Source organism: Podarcis pityusensis, assembly GCF_964106645.2.
Source record: "Podarcis pityusensis genome assembly, chromosome: 11".
Taxonomy (NCBI): domain Eukaryota; kingdom Metazoa; phylum Chordata; class Lepidosauria; order Squamata; family Lacertidae; genus Podarcis; species Podarcis pityusensis.
This window is the reverse complement of record NC_138036.1, coordinates 30292497-30311557: the sequence shown is the minus strand read 5'-3', so window position 1 is coordinate 30311557 and position 19061 is coordinate 30292497. Positions and strand designations below refer to the sequence as shown.

At 47.6% G+C, this 19061-nt stretch overlaps 1 protein-coding gene across 2 annotated transcripts in view; it reads right to left on the bottom strand.

Moving 5' to 3' along the window:
- Window positions 1-769: 769 nt before the first annotated feature.
- The window catches only part of ZNF366 (zinc finger protein 366), a 39842-nt gene continuing 21550 nt past the window's right edge, over window positions 770-19061 (bottom strand). For both annotated transcript variants that reach the window (XM_080972609.1, XM_080972610.1), the window contains exons 5-6: window positions 4665-4839; window positions 770-3055 (exon numbers count right to left, since the gene is read on the bottom strand). In XM_080972609.1, the coding sequence (XP_080828735.1) occupies window positions 2538-3055; window positions 4665-4839 (693 nt within the window). In that variant the 3' untranslated portion in view covers window positions 770-2537. The remainder of the gene's footprint in view (window positions 3056-4664; window positions 4840-19061) is intronic.

Genomic DNA, 19061 nt, shown 5'->3' with positions numbered 1-19061 from the left:
GTGCACCATCGTTTTGAGAGGTTCCTTCTCTTCCTCAGGCCTCACACTGGTTCCCCCATTGTGAGGTTTAAGCACCCTTACAGCTGTCATGTGGCTGGGCCTATATAATTCTGTTCTTTTCAAATGCACACTGTCATGCAAGCTCTTTGCAAATTTATTTACTGATTTTGGGTGCTAGGTGTGTCAACCCGCTCCTTGGCTTAATTCCAGGTACCTATACCAGTCTTCCCCTCAAAGCAGGGTGCCTATTTGCAACTGCATTTACTTGGGAACCTTGGAGAAGGGTTGTAGTTTGGTATTAGAGCTTATGCCTTGTTTGCAGAAGATGCCAGGTTCAATCCCTGCCCCCTCCAGGTAGAGTTGGGAGAGACTCTGCCAGTCAGTGTAAATAGTATTGAGGTAGATGGACTGAATTTAAGGCAGATTCCTATGTTCATAATGTTCTTTGTTGACGAGGTGCTGACTTTTTGTGTGACAAAAACAGGGCCCTCATTGCAACCAAGTAACTATAACAGTTATGGTGTAGGCAGTTGATTTGCTGATTGTCCACCTATGCCCATCCTATATGTTTGTAAATAAATTCATATATTTTTAAAAAATACCCGCCAAAAGAACACATAACCAGGTAAGTGCTGTTCCTGGAACATCTCCCAATTGGGAAAGTAGGGAGCAGCATGTGACAATATAACCATGAGAAACGTGGACCAGTTGTTTTATCAGGACAGAGACAATAGAAATTGCTGGGAGGGCTTGATGCAAACTACAGCAGCACCTTTGATATATATTTATTTGTTTGTTTTAAATTAACAAAATATATTTGACATGTAACATTTCATATGAGCTACTGGCTATCAAGAAATATACTGGAATTTGGGTTGGATCCCACTTGTCAGGTGTTGTTTAAAACACACACACACAAATCAAGGCACAGATACAAGAATACATGCTGTTAATGCTGTTATTTCCTATTCAGCTAAGCAGACGCAACGTGTTATTGTACACCTGGCAAGACTTTATTAAATACTCTCCTTGGCATAATAAATACTATATTTTAAATTGCACTTTTCAGATTTGCACCGTCTACAGCAGGGATGATGGACCGGTGGCCCTCCAGATGTTTGGAACTCCCACCTTATCTGAACTCATCTGACCATCGGACATGAAGGCTGGGGCTGAGGGGACCTGGATGCAGGTTCCCTACCCATGATCAGCAGCCAAATGCAGCAACACTATGGAAACAGGAAGATGCAAAGAAACTGGAACCAGCACAAAGATCTTGAGAAGAGAAGAGAAGAGAAGAGAAGAGAAGAGAAGAGAAGAGAAGAGAAGAGAAGAGAAGAGAAGAGGCTGCAACAGACTGAGACAAATAACTTAGAAATAACATGTTGAGGAGAGCAGGGGAGTAAGGGACAAAATTATAACCAGAGTAAATTCATAATAAAATTAATTGGGACCTGCCTGATCTTTTATCCCATAATGGGATATCCTAAAAAATGTTGATATACTTCAAATAATTAGAAATCTGCCTTTGCATTGCATAGTGGTTTACAGTGGACCCAGGTGATCTTTATTTTTTACCAGTCTCCAAGTGCATCTGAACTCTCCTGAGTCAGCTGTTCTAAGGCCAAACCCATTTGTTAATTGATCATCATGTTACTGATACCCTTTGTTGTCCTAGACACATCCTTTCATCATGAGCTATGATCAATATTTCCTTTGAGTTTTCCACTTGTCTGCTCTATTCTGCTGTACCTTGCAGAATCCTACTTAGCTTCCCAGAATCTCTGTCTTATGTATCGCCTGCTCTTAGGTAAAGCATTCTGAATTTGCTGAGCACTTCAGATGTTTCTCTAAGGCCATATCTACACTACTGACTTCTGTTGGTTTCACACCACCATGGCTTCCCATGAAGAATGCTAAACGGTACGGTAGATCTGTAGCAGTGTTGCTGTGAGGGAATGCAAAGCCACTCACAGGTCTGCAAGCTGAAATGCCCATTGACCATAAAAACTTAAGAAGAATCTAGTCCAGCATCCTGTTTTCACAGTGGCCAACCAGATGCCCAAGGGAATTCCTCAAGCAGAACTTGAGTCCTGTAAGGTACACCTGACAGCTAAAACACCATAAAGTTAGAGCAAAAATATGGAATAGCCAATATCTTTAAGTAAATAAAACAACCACCACAAAAGGTTACAGCACATCCAGGAGAACATTCAAATCATGATGCCTCATATGCAATCTATTCCACTATTCCAGGACTTGTTCATTTCACTCTGCTGCATGCATGGAAAAGGTTAGAATGTTGGGGGAAATTATGGGAAAGAAGCTTATAGACTAGATTGCTATATATGACATCATTGTATCTATGACATTATTGTATAAAAATAGGGACAAGTGAATGACGGATGAAAATTGCCTTAAATTATTTATGCTTATTCTCTTTTTCATCATTTGCCAGTCTTGTTAGATTACAGCTCATGGTAATGAAAACTATGAAGGAACTTCTCTTTCCCAGCACTAGGTTTACATGTGTCCTTTTAGATACCCAGAAAAACAGTTTGCTTTTCCATTTTCCTTTCCAGCAGCTCCTTCAAACTCTTGTTTCTGTGTTGAAAATACAAGTAGTCAGAGAGAGACTGAGTGAGTCTATTATTCTCAAAGTGGCTAAAGCCCATATGCCTCCCGTCATTATTTGCAAAGTCTCTTTCTCCTCGGCTCTGGTTCCCGTTGTTCTCTTTCCTCTCCTCACATTTCGAATCCAGGATTTTCTCTTTCTCATCACAATAGGACTCTCTGAAGTCTTTCATCTTGAGTCCTGATTGGCTGGAAAGATCATGCTTGCTGTTGCTGTGGTACATGGCAGGGCTCTGCGGCTCCACCCCATAGCAGTTGTCTTCATCTTCCTCATGACATGAGCTTCCTTTGGCACTTTCCCCATCAGAGTGAAATGAAAGTCCTTTCCCTTGGCTTTTTTGGGAAAGGTCAAAGGGTTCTTCCTGTTCCAGGCTCCTTGAGGCATCTGTTTGTGAGGTTCTTATTCGTTCCCTTCCATGTCCTATAAGAGTTTTTTTTAAATTAAAAAAAAGATGATTGTGTTAGCAAATATATTTGCAGCCCTACACCCATTTTATAATCAAAATAACTCAGAGCTGTGATTCTAGGATGAATATTTCAGCTTGTGTCCCTTTGTTTCTATCTGTTTATCTTGCAAATAATGGAAGGGGGGAGGTAAGGGGGCTTCCTGCTGATCTGCTTGGCATCCCTAGCACAGAGGAAACAGCATCTGTCCCAGCAGTACTCAGTACCAGCTTAAACTGCCATGGAAAAGGCCCAGTTTCATGACATATGAAAGCACAGCAGTGGTGTCATGGTTGCATTGGTTGTGGAACACCTTTAATTTTCTGTTCAACAAGTAATTCCCAAAGGTGTTCTTTAAATTTGCAATGTGAATATCATACCAATGTGAAGAGGGAAAGTGGAATTTAGGGCTCCTCCCCATTAAAAAAAAAAAAAGTCTTAATATTTTGGATTATTAAGTCTGAAAGCCCATGGGTTGGGCTGAAGCAGCCTAACTGTATGATTTGTGGGGAGGGGAGAATCAGTAATGTGATATTTGTAACCTGTTCTGCCATAGTTCTGCATGTTTAGGGAAGCTTTTAATGTTTAACAGATCATTGTATTTTAATACTTTGTTGGAAGCCGCCCAGGGTGGCTGGGGAGACCCAGCCAGATGGGCGGGGTATATATAAAATATAAAAATAAAATATAAAAATAAATTATTATTATTATTATTATTACTACTACTACTACTACTACTACTACTACACTGGCAGGAGTGCTGGATTGGCTCCACTGCTGTGACTACACAGTCTTTGCCTTGTTGCCACTCTACACCATCCAGATAAGCAGCAGCATATTGGGAGGGTGGCTCCATAGCACCATCCTGGCCATTCCTGAGTCCGACTCCTAAAGTTATTGGACAGCCTTAATCAGAACATCCATTTAGACATCCACCTTCATTACACAGGTAGGCAAATCTACAAAGCAGACTGAACTCTAACATTTGGGAGTCAATTTAGACCATTCAGTTTTATCGGTCAAATCCAGCTACCTCAGCCAAAGCATTGCAGTGTGGTGTCAATAATACCAGCAGCTTGATTTTATAGCTGCAGCAATTCACGGAGCCACAGCATAAATACAGTAGCATCCTTTGCATGGCGAGTGGGTGAAAATCCATGTTGCTTTCCTTCACATAAAATGCAAGATATATTTTAAAAAGTTTACAACGCAATATTGGCATCAAGCCTGCTGTGGTCCTGAACCGAAGAGATGACAATGCAGAGCCTGACTTGCAATAATTTACTACAATACCAGACAACCCTTTAAGTGTCATCTCAACACCTGAAAAACCAGAGCAGGTTATGTGATGAACTCTGACCCTTAATTGCTTCCGGGTCATGCAGTCTTCTTTTATCTGTGCAGCAACAGGACACAACTGGGTCTGTCTTTCTTCCTTAGACTTGGCTAGCCATTCTCTTATTTAGCAAGGTTTGCTTCAATTAGGTTTACACAGACACACAAACTGCCTTTTAGATGCTACTGTATAAGTAGTTTGGAATTGTTAAAGCTAATGCAAAAATCAGCCTAGTTTGCTGGTCATTTACCTTGAGACCGAAATCCTCTTTCCATCACTCCGTGTTTGACTTTCATGTGTCTGGTGAGGTTCCCCTTCAAGGTGAATTTGCTGGGACAGTAGAGACATTTGAACGGCTTGCTGTCTGAATGCAAGTGCATGTGCCCCATTAAATTATGCATTCGATTAAATTCCTTTCCGCACAGCTGTCAAAAGACCAATGACAATCAAAGTGATTTATTCTGCAGATACACAGGGATCATTTTATTTTCTTGAGATAGAACCCCTTGCTGCTGAGACAGCTTCTTGAGAGTTCCACAGCTTATCATAGACTGTGCTTACAGGGGAAATCCGAATAGTTTCTTCTTCCTAAAAACCACCAGGAGAACAATCCCATCCCTCCCTTAAAGCTGGGTTTATGGATGAATAGGCCCCACATCGGTGTAAGGCTATGTACATTTAAAACACTTTCAAAGCACATTTTCTCCCCTCAAAGAACTCTGGGTGCTGTAGTTTGTTAAGGGTTGCTGGCAGTTGTAAGTGTGAGGGGTAGACTACAGTGTCCACAGTTCTCAGAGGGAAGGAATGTATTTCAATTGTGTTTTAAATGTATAGTGTGTACACAGCCCAAGTCTAACACAAGGAACTGAGGTGGGGTGGGGTAGCATATAGATTTGATAAATAAATGAATAAATAAATAAAACTTGATTTAACCAGGCACCCAGTTTGTGGAAGTAATTCTATAACAGGCCAAAATTCAGCTATAGCTGCTGGATAGCTCCAGCCATTGCTTCTGGATAGCAGGGCTGACCCTAACATGAGGCAGACTGAGTCAGCTGCCTCAGGTGCCAGATGTCGTGGGGTGGGGAGTGGTGGCAAGATTTTAAAGGATCGAGCCCCTATTCATGTTACCACTGTGAAATTAAGATTTGATTGCTGACCCAGTCATCTTCGGAATATGGAATGGGGCGCCATCTTGTCCTCTGCGTCAGGCAGCAAAATGCCTTGGGACATCCCTGTAGGGGCTAATGGCCTTCCATGCTCACTCACTGAGGATGAGGCTGAAAGTTGCACAGGAGCTACTGGAAGTGCACCTAAGTACGGTAACTAAGATTTTAAAACCGCATCACAAAAAATGCAAAATACGAATATAACAAGCAAGTGTTTTAAAGCAAATGCTGCTAATCTAGCTATGGCTACTTGAGGGAAGACCTAGGTTTGCTGCAGTGCAGTGTTTTAAATGGCCTCTGGGACTGTGGGGAATTTTGTAGATTCAATCAGATATACAGGCAGGGCTTAATCCTCAGAGCAGAGCTGCCTCTTTCCAGGAGATGGCATATGAAACTGAGATGAATGTGGCCAGAATCAGGACCCCTATTGTCAAGGGAAAGAATGTCTGGAATGCTGCAGGGAAATAAAACAGATGAAGAGGAAGGTTATGTATTTCCTCTTCAGGCATCATGACGCCTCCATTTCTTCATTAATCCTAGATTTGGTCATGCTTCTGTATGTGGTGGTGACCCAGAGCAGCCCCACCCAAAGTCATTCTTGCGCCATCTATCAAGCATTTTTCTAGGAGTCCTTAACAGTGTCTTTGCTCTCTTGGGCATGCAGTTATTTGCCCTTGTTGTGAAGCAAAACTTTTGAATGTCATGGGAAGGAAGGAAGACGAAAAGACTATTGGCATGTGTCAGAGTTGCTTCCAGATCCTAGCTCACAGAGGATCACGCTAGCCAGCGATCATTAAATAAAAGTCTTTATTGAGTTACAGTTTCCATTCTCAAGCTGCTGCGTGCAACCCTACGTCTAATGGTTAGATCGGCGAAGCTCCATCTGAGTCTCCGCCCCTTGTACACCAACTTAATATCCTAGCCTTGCTCCACCTTTTCCGCCTGACTGTTCTTCTCTGGGTCCCTCTGCCCCCCGGGGTCTCTTCCTTCCAGGGTTCCTCTGACGCTGACCCCCCTGACTCTTCTCCCTCCTTTCGGCGGGCTTTAGGACCTGGCTCCCTTTCCGGGCTGCCTACTGCGCCACTTTCCTGTGCATTTGAACTTGGCGCGCGCGCCCAACCTTCCACCTTCCGTCTGACCGTTTCTTCGCTCCCCGATGGAGGTGTGGCCACTCCTGACTCGTGCCCTCCCCCCTGTTGTGAGCTGCCAGCGCTTGATCCCTGGCGCCCTTCCTCTTCCCTGCTCTCTGGCGGTGACGCTGGTCCCGATTTCCAACTGCTCCCCTCTGAGTCCCCTCTGGCTCTATCTTCCTGGGGTGTCCCCCTAGGCTCCCCCCTTGCCCTGGCCACTGGTGCTCCTTTCTGTGAATCTTCTGATTCACTGGAAAGACTCGGAGATCTCGGATCGTCGTCATCACTCATCTTTTCTTCTGCCTCCTCCCCCTCGCTCTCTGTTTCCTCCCTTGCCCTTGCCTCTGCTCCTGAACCCCTGACATCCATCCCCCCCTCGAAGCCCCCTCTTCCCCCCTCCCCTCCTTCCGGTGCGGGATCTGGGTGCTGCCGTGTCAGGGGGACGAATGTCGGATACAGTTCGCTTCCCGTGGCGGGCCGCCATCCGAAGTCTTCCGGTTCTTCCTCCCTGCTCTCGTTGACGACGGTCACCTCCGCTTCCATCTCTGTGCCGCCGTGCTCGAAACCCGGGTCGTCCCCGAAAACGTCCATGTCCGTCTCTCCCTCGTTGCCTTCTGGAGACGTTGCTCGTCCTGGACCCTCCAGCCACCTTCTGCGGAACTGCTCCTCTGGTCGATCATCCCACCAATACGAGGGTTCTGAAGCAGATCCCGAGGGTGACCCCTCCGGGGAACGGGCGTCTCGTGTCGGTTCGTCGTCCGAGTCGAACCCCCGGAACGTGCTGGCTGAAAGCGTGGGCGTGAAAAGCCAGTCGTCGAAAAAGTCTGCTGGCATTGGCCTATGTGGGAAGAGGGCATGAAACTCTTCTTTGAGCAGAGGTTCGTCTAAAGCGTAGCCCGGCACCCAGCTGTTGGCACTGGCCGGGGTGCCCTCCTTGGCGAGAAGGTATTCTACCCCCTCTTCCCCCCATCTGGAGTCCAAAATCTCCGTGACTTCGTTGATGCGCTCCTCCTGTGCCACTCCCCCTTGCCCGGTTCTCTCCCGGAGCGGACCCGGTGCCGTTCCTGGTTCCTGAAACCTGTGAGGTGCCTTGTAGGGAGTGAGCACCGATCTGTGGAACACCGGATGCATTCTGGAACCCTCCGGAAGAGCCAGCCTGAAAGCCACCGGGTTGACCTGTTCTTCGACTTGGTAGGGCCCCAGTTGTTTATGCCCTAGTTTCTTCTTCGCCAACGACCTGGCCGGCACTGCGTGGGCTGCTAACCAGACCCAGTCTCCCACATGGATCTCTTCACCAACCCTTCTGTGTTTGTCCGCTTGTACCTTGTATGCGTGTTTAGCCAGCTCCAGGTGCCGCCGCAGCTGATCGTGGACCTCCTGCAACTCCGACGCGAATGCATCTGCTGTCTGCGGCTCCCCCTCCCCCATTCTTTCCAGTCCCGGGAAGGTTCTGGGGTGCCTCCCGTTGTTGGCGAAGAACGGCGTGACCCCCGTGGACACGTGCTTCGTGTTGTTGTAGGCGAACTCGGCGAGAGGCAGGTAATCCACCCACGTCGCAGGCTGTTGATTCGCATAACATCTCAGGTACTGCTGCATGATGGCATTGACCCGCTCCGCTTGCCCGTTGGTCTGCGGGTGTCTAGCCGACGCCAGGTTGATCTTGACGTTCAGGAAGCCCATCAGCCTCTGCCAGAAGTTCGAGATGAACTGTCGCCCTCGGTCGGACAGAATAGACCGCGGCAGACCGTGAACCTTGAACACGTGGTCTATGAACAGTTTGGCGGTTTGTTCCGCCGTGGCCACCTTCGCACACGGAATGAAATGTGCCATCTTGGAGAACAAATCCACCACCACCAGCACAGCCGTCTTGCCCCTCGAGCTGGGCAGATCCGTGACAAAGTCCAGGGCCACTCTCTCCCATGGTTCGAACGGAGTTTGCAGCGGTTCCAGCAGTCCGGCCGGCGGTCTGTGCACTGGTTTGGACCTCTGGCAGGTGTCACACCTCGCCACGTAGTCCGCGACTTCCCCTCTCATTACGGGCCACCAGAAGTCTCTGGCTACTAATTCCACCGTCTTCTCCTTGCCAAAGTGCCCGGCAGTGGGCGCGTCGTGCAGCTGCTGCAGTACCTTGGCGCGAAGTTCGTCTCCCGGCACGTAGATGGCCCCTTTACGGATGAGCAAACCATCTCGCAGCTGGAACTCGTCGGTCGCTGCCGTGCCCCTGTGCACCTCTGCCATCTTTGCTTGCGCGAAGGAGTCATCCTGCAACGCTCGTCGCACCGCATCCAGGTCAACTGTCGCCGCCGCGCACGCCCACACTGTCGGTGCGAAGATGTGCATGGCGGCCGCTGGCGTTGCCTCCTCCAGATACTGTGGCTTACAGGAGAGAGCATCCGCCATGATGTTGGTGTCCCCCGGGACATACTCTATTCGGAAGTCGAAATTCGCAAAGAACTCAGCCCAACGTATCTGCCTCTGGTTCAGGAACTGTGCCGTGCGCCAGTGCTCTAGATTCTTGTGGTCCGTGCAGACCTGCACCGTGTGCTTGGCGCCGATCAGGAAGTGCCTCCACGCTTTGAACGCTGCATGAATGGCCAGCAACTCCCTGTCCCAGATGGTGTAGTTCTGTTCGGACTTGCTGAGCTTCCTTGAGTAAAACGCTCCCGGCCTCCAAACCCCCTGCGGGTCTTTCTGCAGCAGGACTGCTCCCACGGCTCTGTCCGAAGCGTCTGTCTCCACCCTCATCGGCCTGCTGGGGTTGACATGAAGCAGCTGCTCTTCCGACGCGAAGAGACGCTTGAGTGCCTGAAAGGACTGCTCCGCCTGCTCTGTCCAGATGAACTTCTTTTTCTTGGAGCTGAGCGTGTCCGTGATGGCCGCTGTCTGCATCGCAAAGCCTTTGATAAACTTGCGATAGAAGTTCGCGAAGCCGACAAACCGTTGGACCTCCTTCCGGTTGCGTGGGCTTTTCCAATCCAACACTGCTCGGACCTTGGCGCTGTCCATGGCGAGCCCTTTATCAGACAACTTGTAGCCCAGGAAATCCACCTCCGTCACGTCGAATTGGCACTTCTCCAGCTTGGCGTAAAGCCTATGTTGCTGTAGCCTGCTCAGCACTTCCTTGACGTGTCTGTCATGCTCCTGCTGCGATTCCGAAAAGATCAGGATGTCATCCAAGAAACAGACGCACGTCTTGTAGAGGAGCCCCGCCAACACGTGATGCATGAAAGCTTGAAAAACGTGGGAGCCATTTTGCAATCCAAAAGGCATAACTCTATATTCGTAGGTGCCCAGGGGCGTGAACATGGCTGTCTTCCACTCATCTCCTTCCCGCATGCGAATGAGGTTGTATGCCCCTCGCAGGTCCAACTTGGTGAACACTCTGCCCTTCCGTACCTTTGCGAGGAGGTCGTCGATTCGGGGCATGGGGAAGTCCGATGGCTTGGTCACACTGTTCAAGATGCGAAAGTCCACTACAAGTCTTTTTTGGGGCGTGTCCCGCTTCTTAACAAAGAATACCGGACTGCCCCCCGCTGCCTTGGACTCTCGGATGAAACCGCGCTCCAAATTATGATCTATGAACTCTTTGAGTTCCTGCAGTTCGTCCTCAGACATGGAATACAGCTTCCCTTTGGGCAGCGCCGCCCCCGGCAGCAGGTCAATTTTGCAGTCATATGGTCTGTGGGGGGGTAGCCTGTCTGCCTCCTTCTCGCAGAAAACCTCCAAAAATTCTGCGTACTTGTGGGGAACCGCTTGCAGCGTGCCTAGCTGCAGCTGTGACTCCTCTTCCCCTCCTTCCTGCCTGGGCACGATGCAGTGTTCAGCGCAAAAGGAAGAGCCGAAGGTCAGCTGCCTCTGGTACCAAGCCAGCGTCGGGCTGTGCTTGTCCAGCCAACTCATGCCCAATACAATGGGCGTGTCCGATAGTTGAGTGACATTGAAGCTGATGATTTCCCTGTGATTCCCAAGTCGCATCACCATTGGTGGCGTCTGCTTCACCACTTGCCCCCCTAGCAGCTCCCTGCCATCCACCGTGACAACCTGCAGGGGCAGCGTGGCAGGCAGCAACTGTATAGCGTGCCGGTCGACAAAGTCCTGCCCTATAAAGTCCGCATTGCTTCCGGAGTCAATGGTGATTGGCACGTCCATGGTGATTCCATTGGGCAGCTGGAGCGACGCGGTGAGCCTCACTACCGGTTTGGGCGGGAGGGGGTCCATGGGCTGTAAAATCTCTGGGGACTGCTTCACTGACACGTCTGGCTGGGCCCTAGTGCCTCTTCCTCCAACCAGACTCCGTCGTTTCCCTGCTGTGGTTGTCCTTGCTGCGTTGCTGCAGTTACCATTGCTGAGGCTGCAGTGTGCTTGTGGAGCCTCTGGGGACACTCTTTCGCCATATGCTGTGGATCATCGCAGATGTAACACTTCCTGTTCCCTCTAGGAGGCTTCGCTTTCACTGCTGCCGGTGCTAGGGCTCTGGCTGCTGACTGAGCCCTTGCACCTCCAACCTCCATAGGTTCCGCTCCTCCTCCTGGCGGAGGCGTGGATTGCGCACGCGCTGCTTCTCTGGGAAGGAAGGAGGAGCCCCTGGCTGGTTCGCGTCCTCCACGCCCTTCGCCACTGCTCCACGGACGTTCTTCCAGCCGCACCCCCACCGCCAGCGCCCTCTGAACGATCTCCTGCGTGGTCCGGGGTCTCTCCCCTCTCGCAATTTCATCTTTAACCGAGCCGTGCAATCCCTCCCAAAACAGGTCTCTTACAGGAGCCGAATCTCTGTCCCATTCCAGAGCACTGACCAAAGCGAAAAAGCGGGCATGGTACTGCCTTACGCTGGCCCTCCCTTGCTTCAGTCCATGTATCTGCTGCCGAGCAAGATCCACGTCAATGCTTGATAAAAAGCACCCATCCATCGCTTTAATAAAGGCATCCGCATTTTGGAGCGCCGGATCCTTATCTCTCCACAAATTGCGTAGCCATGCTTTAGCATCTCCATGCAAATGGGACATGATGAATCCCACCTTCTCTTGCTCATCTCTAAAGTCTTTGTTCAGCAGTTGCAGTGCACACATTACATCTGCTCTAAAGTTGGGGTACTGTTGCAAATTCCCATCGAAGTGAGAGACCAGACCGCCTGTTCGTCTCCCCAACCCAATCCCCTCCGGTTTGGGTGTCAGTTGCCCTTGCTTCGTAAGCACTTCCAACCTGACCTGGAGATCCCTGTAGGCGGCAGCTGCGTCCTCCTCTCTCTTCCTGGATGCAAGAGCCTCGGCATTCAGTCGCGACACTGCTTCTCTGAGTTCCGCTATCTGCTGTTCGGCCGTCATGTTGTCTGCCGTTCGTGAGCTCGCTAGTAGGCACCCGCTTTCTCTCCTCTCCGCGAGGCTGTAGATGCCCACAATTTACTGAGATGGAGCTTACTGTCAGAGTTGCTTCCAGATCCTAGCTCACAGAGGATCACGCTAGCCAGCGATCATTAAATAAAAGTCTTTATTGAGTTACAGTTTCCATTCTCAAGCTGCTGCGTGCAACCCTACGTCTAATGGTTAGATCGGCGAAGCTCCATCTGAGTCTCCGCCCCTTGTACACCAACTTAATATCCTAGCCTTGCTCCACCTTTTCCGCCTGACTGTTCTTCTCTGGGTCCCTCTGCCCCCCGGGGTCTCTTCCTTCCAGGGTTCCTCTGACGCTGACGCTGACCCCCCTGACTCTTCTCCCTCCTTTCGGCGGGCTTTAGGACCTGGCTCCCTTTCCGGGCTGCCTACTGCGCCACTTTCCTGTGCATTTGAACTTGGCGCGCGCGCCCAACCTTCCACCTTCCGTCTGACCGTTTCTTCGCTCCCCGATGGAGGTGTGGCCACTCCTGACTCGTGCCCTCCCCCCTGTTGTGAGCTGCCAGCGCTTGATCCCTGGCGCCCTTCCTCTTCCCTGCTCTCTGGCGGTGACGCTGGTCCCGATTTCCAACTGCTCCCCTCTGAGTCCCCTCTGGCTCTATCTTCCTGGGGTGTCCCCCTAGGCTCCCCCCTTGCCCTGGCCACTGGTGCTCCTTTCTGTGAATCTTCTGATTCACTGGAAAGACTCGGAGATCTCGGGTCGTCGTCATCACTCATCTTTTCTTCTGCCTCCTCCCCCTCGCTCTCTGTTTCCTCCCTTGCCCTTGCCTCTGCTCCTGAACCCCTGACAGCATGTTATTGCTTATACATTTATTACCCACTCTTCACCTTAGGTTCCAACATTATGGCAGAAAATCTCTCTATAGATTGTTGGGCATAGGAAACTGAAATTATTCATATTCATTTTAGTTAAATTGTTGTTGTTTTTTGGAGGAGGAAGCTAGTTTTTGTAAGGACTGGCAACAGCTCCCACCAAGTCTTGCTGGAGAGAAAATGTGTTTGACAACATGCAGATGGCCTCCTCCTCTTCCTTGTTGGCAGGAGGAGTGGGTGGGGTTAAAAATGCACAGGAGCAAAATAAGATTTTGATCAATTCGGATTATGTAGGTGATCCATGTGGTGAATGAGAAAAAAGGGTCACTTCTGCTTAGAGTTACACACATACACACAGAGAGAGTGCACACTGACGCTGTAACATATACATACATGTATATCATATGTCTGTAGTCAGATAACTAAAATTACACGAACCAAAATGTAGCATCGGTTACATGGCCAGAATTCATGTTATGAAACAAACAATGAAAATTTAAAAAACAGTTATGGAATCTTATGCAGGTGAAGCATGAAAGGGCATAAAAACTAGGAAAGAGAAAGAGCTATGAAGCCTGATGGGCACCCATCATTTGCAAAAACGGGGGGGGGGGGGAATTGACAAAAGTGAGACAAAGCCATTTCTGCCCTTCAGAGGAGGTGGAGTTGCAGGCTTCACGGCCCCACCATGCACGCGGTGGCTAGAACCCGGCTGCGTCACCTCCTGGCCAGCCAATCGGCTGGCTCTGGGGGTGTGGCCTGCCTTATTTAAAGCAGGATGCGGCCGGGGATCTCCCTCTTTGCTCTTGTTAGGACAACGCCGTCATTTCATTGCTGTCTTTGATTTTCTTTACTACCACAGTGGATGCACCACTGTGTGTGTAATTCATTGCCAGACACTGGGTTGGATGGCTTTAAATTTGTGGAGGACAGGTCTATCACAAACGAGTAATTATCATAGTTGCCACGTTCTAGTTCTTTTTGTTTAGGATTAGACAGTCAAATATGACGTATGTCCACACTGCGTAACTCAAGACACATTTACAGCTATGTTAGTTGTGTCTGCCACCAGTGCTGGTTGGTTATTTACCAGGAACTGAGGTCGTGCAGTACCATGTTGAATACGATTATGTAGTTAGGAGTGGGTAGAAGTAGCTTTTATACCCCAGGGTGAGGAGCCTGCTCTGGTATAGAACTGGGCTCTTCTCAGTTCAGAGATGGAGGTGAAGTATCAGATGGTCCAATGGGTGTAAGGGCATCACTACATTAGTGGGGAGAGTATCTTACATGTGTTTGCTTGGCTGCAATCATTTGTATGTGGATTGTAATATTCTTGGCGTACAAGTGGCTCATCTAAGGCTGGTTGGTTGGCAGACATAATGCATGAGGTAGCGAATGACTGAAGTGGTTGCATGGAATGGACAGCAAGTAAGATGGATGGAGTGGTTGTATGAACAATGTGTATTTTGTTGGTTGAACGTTTACATTATACTGCCTCAGAATGCTTTCTGACTTATATAGAGAAAATTTGTTTCATTCCCCCACCCCCACCCCCGGTAAATAATTTGACATGGGTTTTGTTGCACTTCTTATGCATGTGTGTGTGTGTGTGTGTGTGTGTGTGTTTATCTATTGTAAACCACCTTGAAATCTCCCAAGGAAGTGCATACAATATTACAACCTTAATATAAGATGGCTACAGACTTGCTCAATGGATTTTTGGAATTTTTAGGAAACTGTAACAAAGGACTGCAGCTTTGCAAAATATAGAAGCACCTAACTTAGCACCAGGTTACAGTGATTGAATGTAACTCATTTTCAAGGTGGAAAGCTCAAGTCTTTGGCAGCATTGACAAAAGGAGTGAGTCAATGGCAAAGGATTTTATAATATTATCATGTGATTCAGAGCTGCTTCAGTGGCAGCCTTGTATTAGCAAAACTGCAAGTAGGGATGAGCAAATTGGTCAATTTCAATTTCTTTCAGTTTCTCATTTTTCCAATCTTAATTTCCACATCAGTTTGTGCAACTTTTATATTAAAATACCTCCTCCTGAAAATTCATAAGCATATTAGCACAAATTTCTCCTAAGATTAACATTTTCTACATAATTTTGCCAAACATGCACATTTTCAAAAGCATTTTTCCCTAATAAAATACACTATATGTTATTTTTTGGCATTATTTGTTTTCAACATGTGCAAATGAGCACACATTGCTGGGCCGGAAAACTGCACAGCAAAATCTGGGGAAGTGCAAATTTCAAAAAGTGACTGGGTTTCAGTTCACACCTTGTTTTGTAAGGTGTGAATTGGGAAAGTTTGCCTTTTTAAGCATGAACTGGATCCAATTTCTTCCCCATCCTTTAGTAAAGGTAAAGGTAAAGGGACTCCTGACAGTCAAGTCCAGTCGCAAATGACTCTGGGGTTGCGGCGCTCATCTCGCTTTACAAGCCGAGGGAGCCGGCGTTTGTCTGCAGACAGTTTTTCCAGGTCATGTGGCCAGCATGACTAAGCCACTTCTGGCGAACCAGAGCAGCACATGGAAACACCGTTTACCTTCCTGCCGGAGTGGTACCTATTTATCTACTTGCACTTTGACGTGCTTTCGAACTGCTAGGTTGGCAGGAGCAGGGACCGAGCAACGGGAACTCACCCTGTCGCGGGGATTCGAACTGCCGACCTTTTGATGGGCAAGCCCAAGGCTCAGTGGTTTAGACCACAGCACCACCTTTACTCGGAAGCAAAAGTTGTAAGGAGGTTTTTAAAAAAATAAAGAAATGAGCCATCTAGATTGACTTGCCCCAAAAGACAGTGGACAGCAGTGCTTCTGAGGGAGACACAGCTCTGTGGCTGAGGATACATGAGTGGCAAAGACTTTCTTCTCCCCTCAAGCCACGTATGGGTTCTGTGTGGCCATGATTAGCTCTGTAGGAAAGACGGGTGTTTTCTTTTTCCCTGAGAAACAAGGCCAAGAAAATGCAGCCTGCCATGAGGCAGAAAGGCCACTGCTGTGTTGCCCTTCCTTTGTAGCCTTTTTTCTTTCTTTCCTTCTTTTTTTTTTAAAGAAGGTTTAATAAGAAGGGTGTTCCTTTCCTGAAAGTAAGAGAGAGAGAGAGCAGGAGAAAGACTGTAAACTGTCCAAAAGGGCCGTGAGAAAACAGGAAGCTCTGAAAAGTACAAGAGAAAGCAAGATGAAATCTATTTGCAGGCCATTCCCTGGGGACATGCAGGCCATTGTTAAGCAAGCAGTTCGTACAGCTATATCCTTCCTTCTGCTGAGGAGGAGCCTGTTGCCAAAACAGCGGCTATCTGGTCATTGCCTTAACTCACTGAATGCCAGCCAAAGAGGCTTAATGGAGCCCAAACTCCTTAGGAGGTTCTTAAAGTCCAGGAGAGGAAGAGCCTCGAAAAACTGATTCTCCGCTCCTTTGTTTTCCTTCTGATTTATTTGTTTAGCCATTCCTTTATTTTATCACTTTATAAGCTGCCTGTCTGGAACAAGATGCTCAGGATTTATCATGAACCCAGTGCTGGGAATACAAGTGGCGTATTTTTATTCCCTGAGAAATGGGCATGTTTTAGAGAAAAGGTTGCATGATAGAAGTTCATAAAAAAATATGCGCAAAAGGTTTGCTCCTCGCAAAACACTAGAACTCGTGGACATCCAATGAAGATGAATGCTTGAAGATTCAGGACAGATAAAAGAAAGTATTTCTTCCCAGGGCTCATGGTTAAATTGTGGAACTCATGCATGCAGGAAGCAGAGATGATCTCCAATTTGGATGACTTAAGAGAAGGATTAGACAGATTTATGAGGAGAAGGCTATTGATTATTACTAGCCACGATGACTATGTTTTTCCTCCATAGGTAAAGGTAAAGGGACCCCTGACCATTAGGTCCAGTCGTGACCGACTCTGGGGTTGCGGCGCTCATCTCGCTTTATTGGCTGAGGGAGCCGGCGTACAGCTTCCTGGTCATGTGGCCAGCATGACTAAGCCGCTTCTGGTGAACCAGAGCAGCGCACGGAAACGCCGTTTACCTTCCCGCTGGAGCGGTACCTATTTATCTACTTGCAGTTTGACGTGCTTTCGAACTGCTAGGTGGGCAGGAGCAGGGACCGAGCAATGGGAGCTCACCCCGTCGTGGGGATTCGAATCGCTGACCTTCTGATCGGCAAGTCCTAGGCTCTGTGGTTTAACCCACAGCGCCACCCGCATCCCTTTTTCCTCCATAGATCAAGGCATTAATGCTTCTGAATACCAGTTCCTGGAAACAACAGGAGGGGAGAGTTCTCTTATCCTTGGGTTCTGCTTACAGGTTTCCCGCAGGAATCTGGTTGTCCATTGTGGGAAGAAGGTGCTGGTCTAGATGGGCCTGATCTGACAGGCTCTTCTTATATTCTTAAGGTGCAGGGAAGGGGTGTGTGGGGCACTTCAGATGCTGTTGGATTACAACTCTAATCCTTATTCATCACTAGCCATGCTGGGTGGGTCTAGGAATGTACAGATCTATTCAAATTCCAGTTTCTTTCAGTTTCCCAGTCTAAAATTCAGCTTGGCAGTTTTCTGCATAGGGTTGCATTTATTTATTTTAAGTCCTCAAAAAAATTCACCACCATTTAAGTGTGCATTTCCCTTAATATACGCATTTTCCCATGCAATTTTGCCCAGCAAGTTTACATCATATAATGCATTTCTGTATGTTGTTTTCACACAAATATATGTATTTTTACACTCGCTTTCTCTTAATATATACTTTCCCTGCATAGACACTGCTTCACTTCCCAAATGGCTCCAAACTGTGGATCATGCAGAAGTTGTGAGTGCCTCTTCCATCACACAACAGAAAGAATGCATTCCAGCTGATCCCTGGAGCAATATAGTCTATGCATATACAGTGGTCTGGGTGGGGCTCATGGGGGTTATAATCCAAAATATCTAGAAGGCACCTGGTTGGCAAAGGCTGCCATTGCAAATAATATGGGTTGAAGCAGCAGTGTACTTAGAGGGAATTGCCAACTAAGGGGGCAGCTGAGCAATGAAGATAAAGTGCAGGATTGCACCAATGTATTCTTCTCCTGCAGCTCAGAGCAAAGCTTTGGCTAGTCTCATGAAGCAGCAGATATCCAATTCTGGGAGTTTAATTTTTATGACCCTGCAGTGCAGATTAAGTGGGAGTTTAACTAATTTCCTTTATCCTGTTTGAAATATGATAACACCCTATCCAATCTTGTTAATATACACCCAGCCTTAAGGTCTGAGCATCATTTGTATTGGGTTCTGATAAAAAAACAAAAAAACCTTCCGCACGCATGGATTGATTCATGTGTTTAGCCAGTATATCAAATTGTTAAGCATCCTTGACCTCCCTTTGGGATGAAATGTGCTATGCAAATGTCAGATATATTTATCATCAGCAGACGAGCAATTATACTAAGTGCTGTGAAAGTGCAATCTCGAGATGAGGAATAAAACAGAAAGGAAATTAAAAAAAAGGATCAAGCCTAACAGTTGAGCTTCAAAGCTTCCTCATTTGAACGAAGGGCATGAGAAGAAAACAAGAACACAACTAAGCCAGCGTTCCAAAAGTGGCAAAACATTAAAAAGCAGCATGGAGGTATTCTGTTGTTTGGTATACCCCATTCACATGCTCTTTGCCTAAATGTGGCATAATCTGACCATTGGGGAACGCTCCTAATCCCGCCCCTGGCATCAAACACACTTCCTGACTCTGGCTCTAGATGTCCACATGTTAGCAGACTCTTCTGCACAAAAATTTAAAAAAGAGCTTCCATGCAAACACCAGCAGTTTTTGGGACATTATAACCTATCCCATTGTCTGGGAAAAGTGAAAAGTCTTCACCTGCCATCAAAAAGACAGTATGTACACCAAAACACACATTCAGCTGGAAACCGGCTGTCTTTTTGCTTTCTGTCTCTCTTAAACAGCATTCACACCAACGATGTGGAACAAATTCTAAGGTTCTTTTAGTATTTATTGTCTGTGAAAACTCTATTAAGATTTAGGTATGGCCCATTTATGGTGATGAATAATACCACAGGTTGTCTTAACTCTTAAGAGCTGTCAAGAATTAGTCTCTTCTCAAATATGCAAATGTCCCTCTTCTTAAGGGACTAAGTGTTCAGT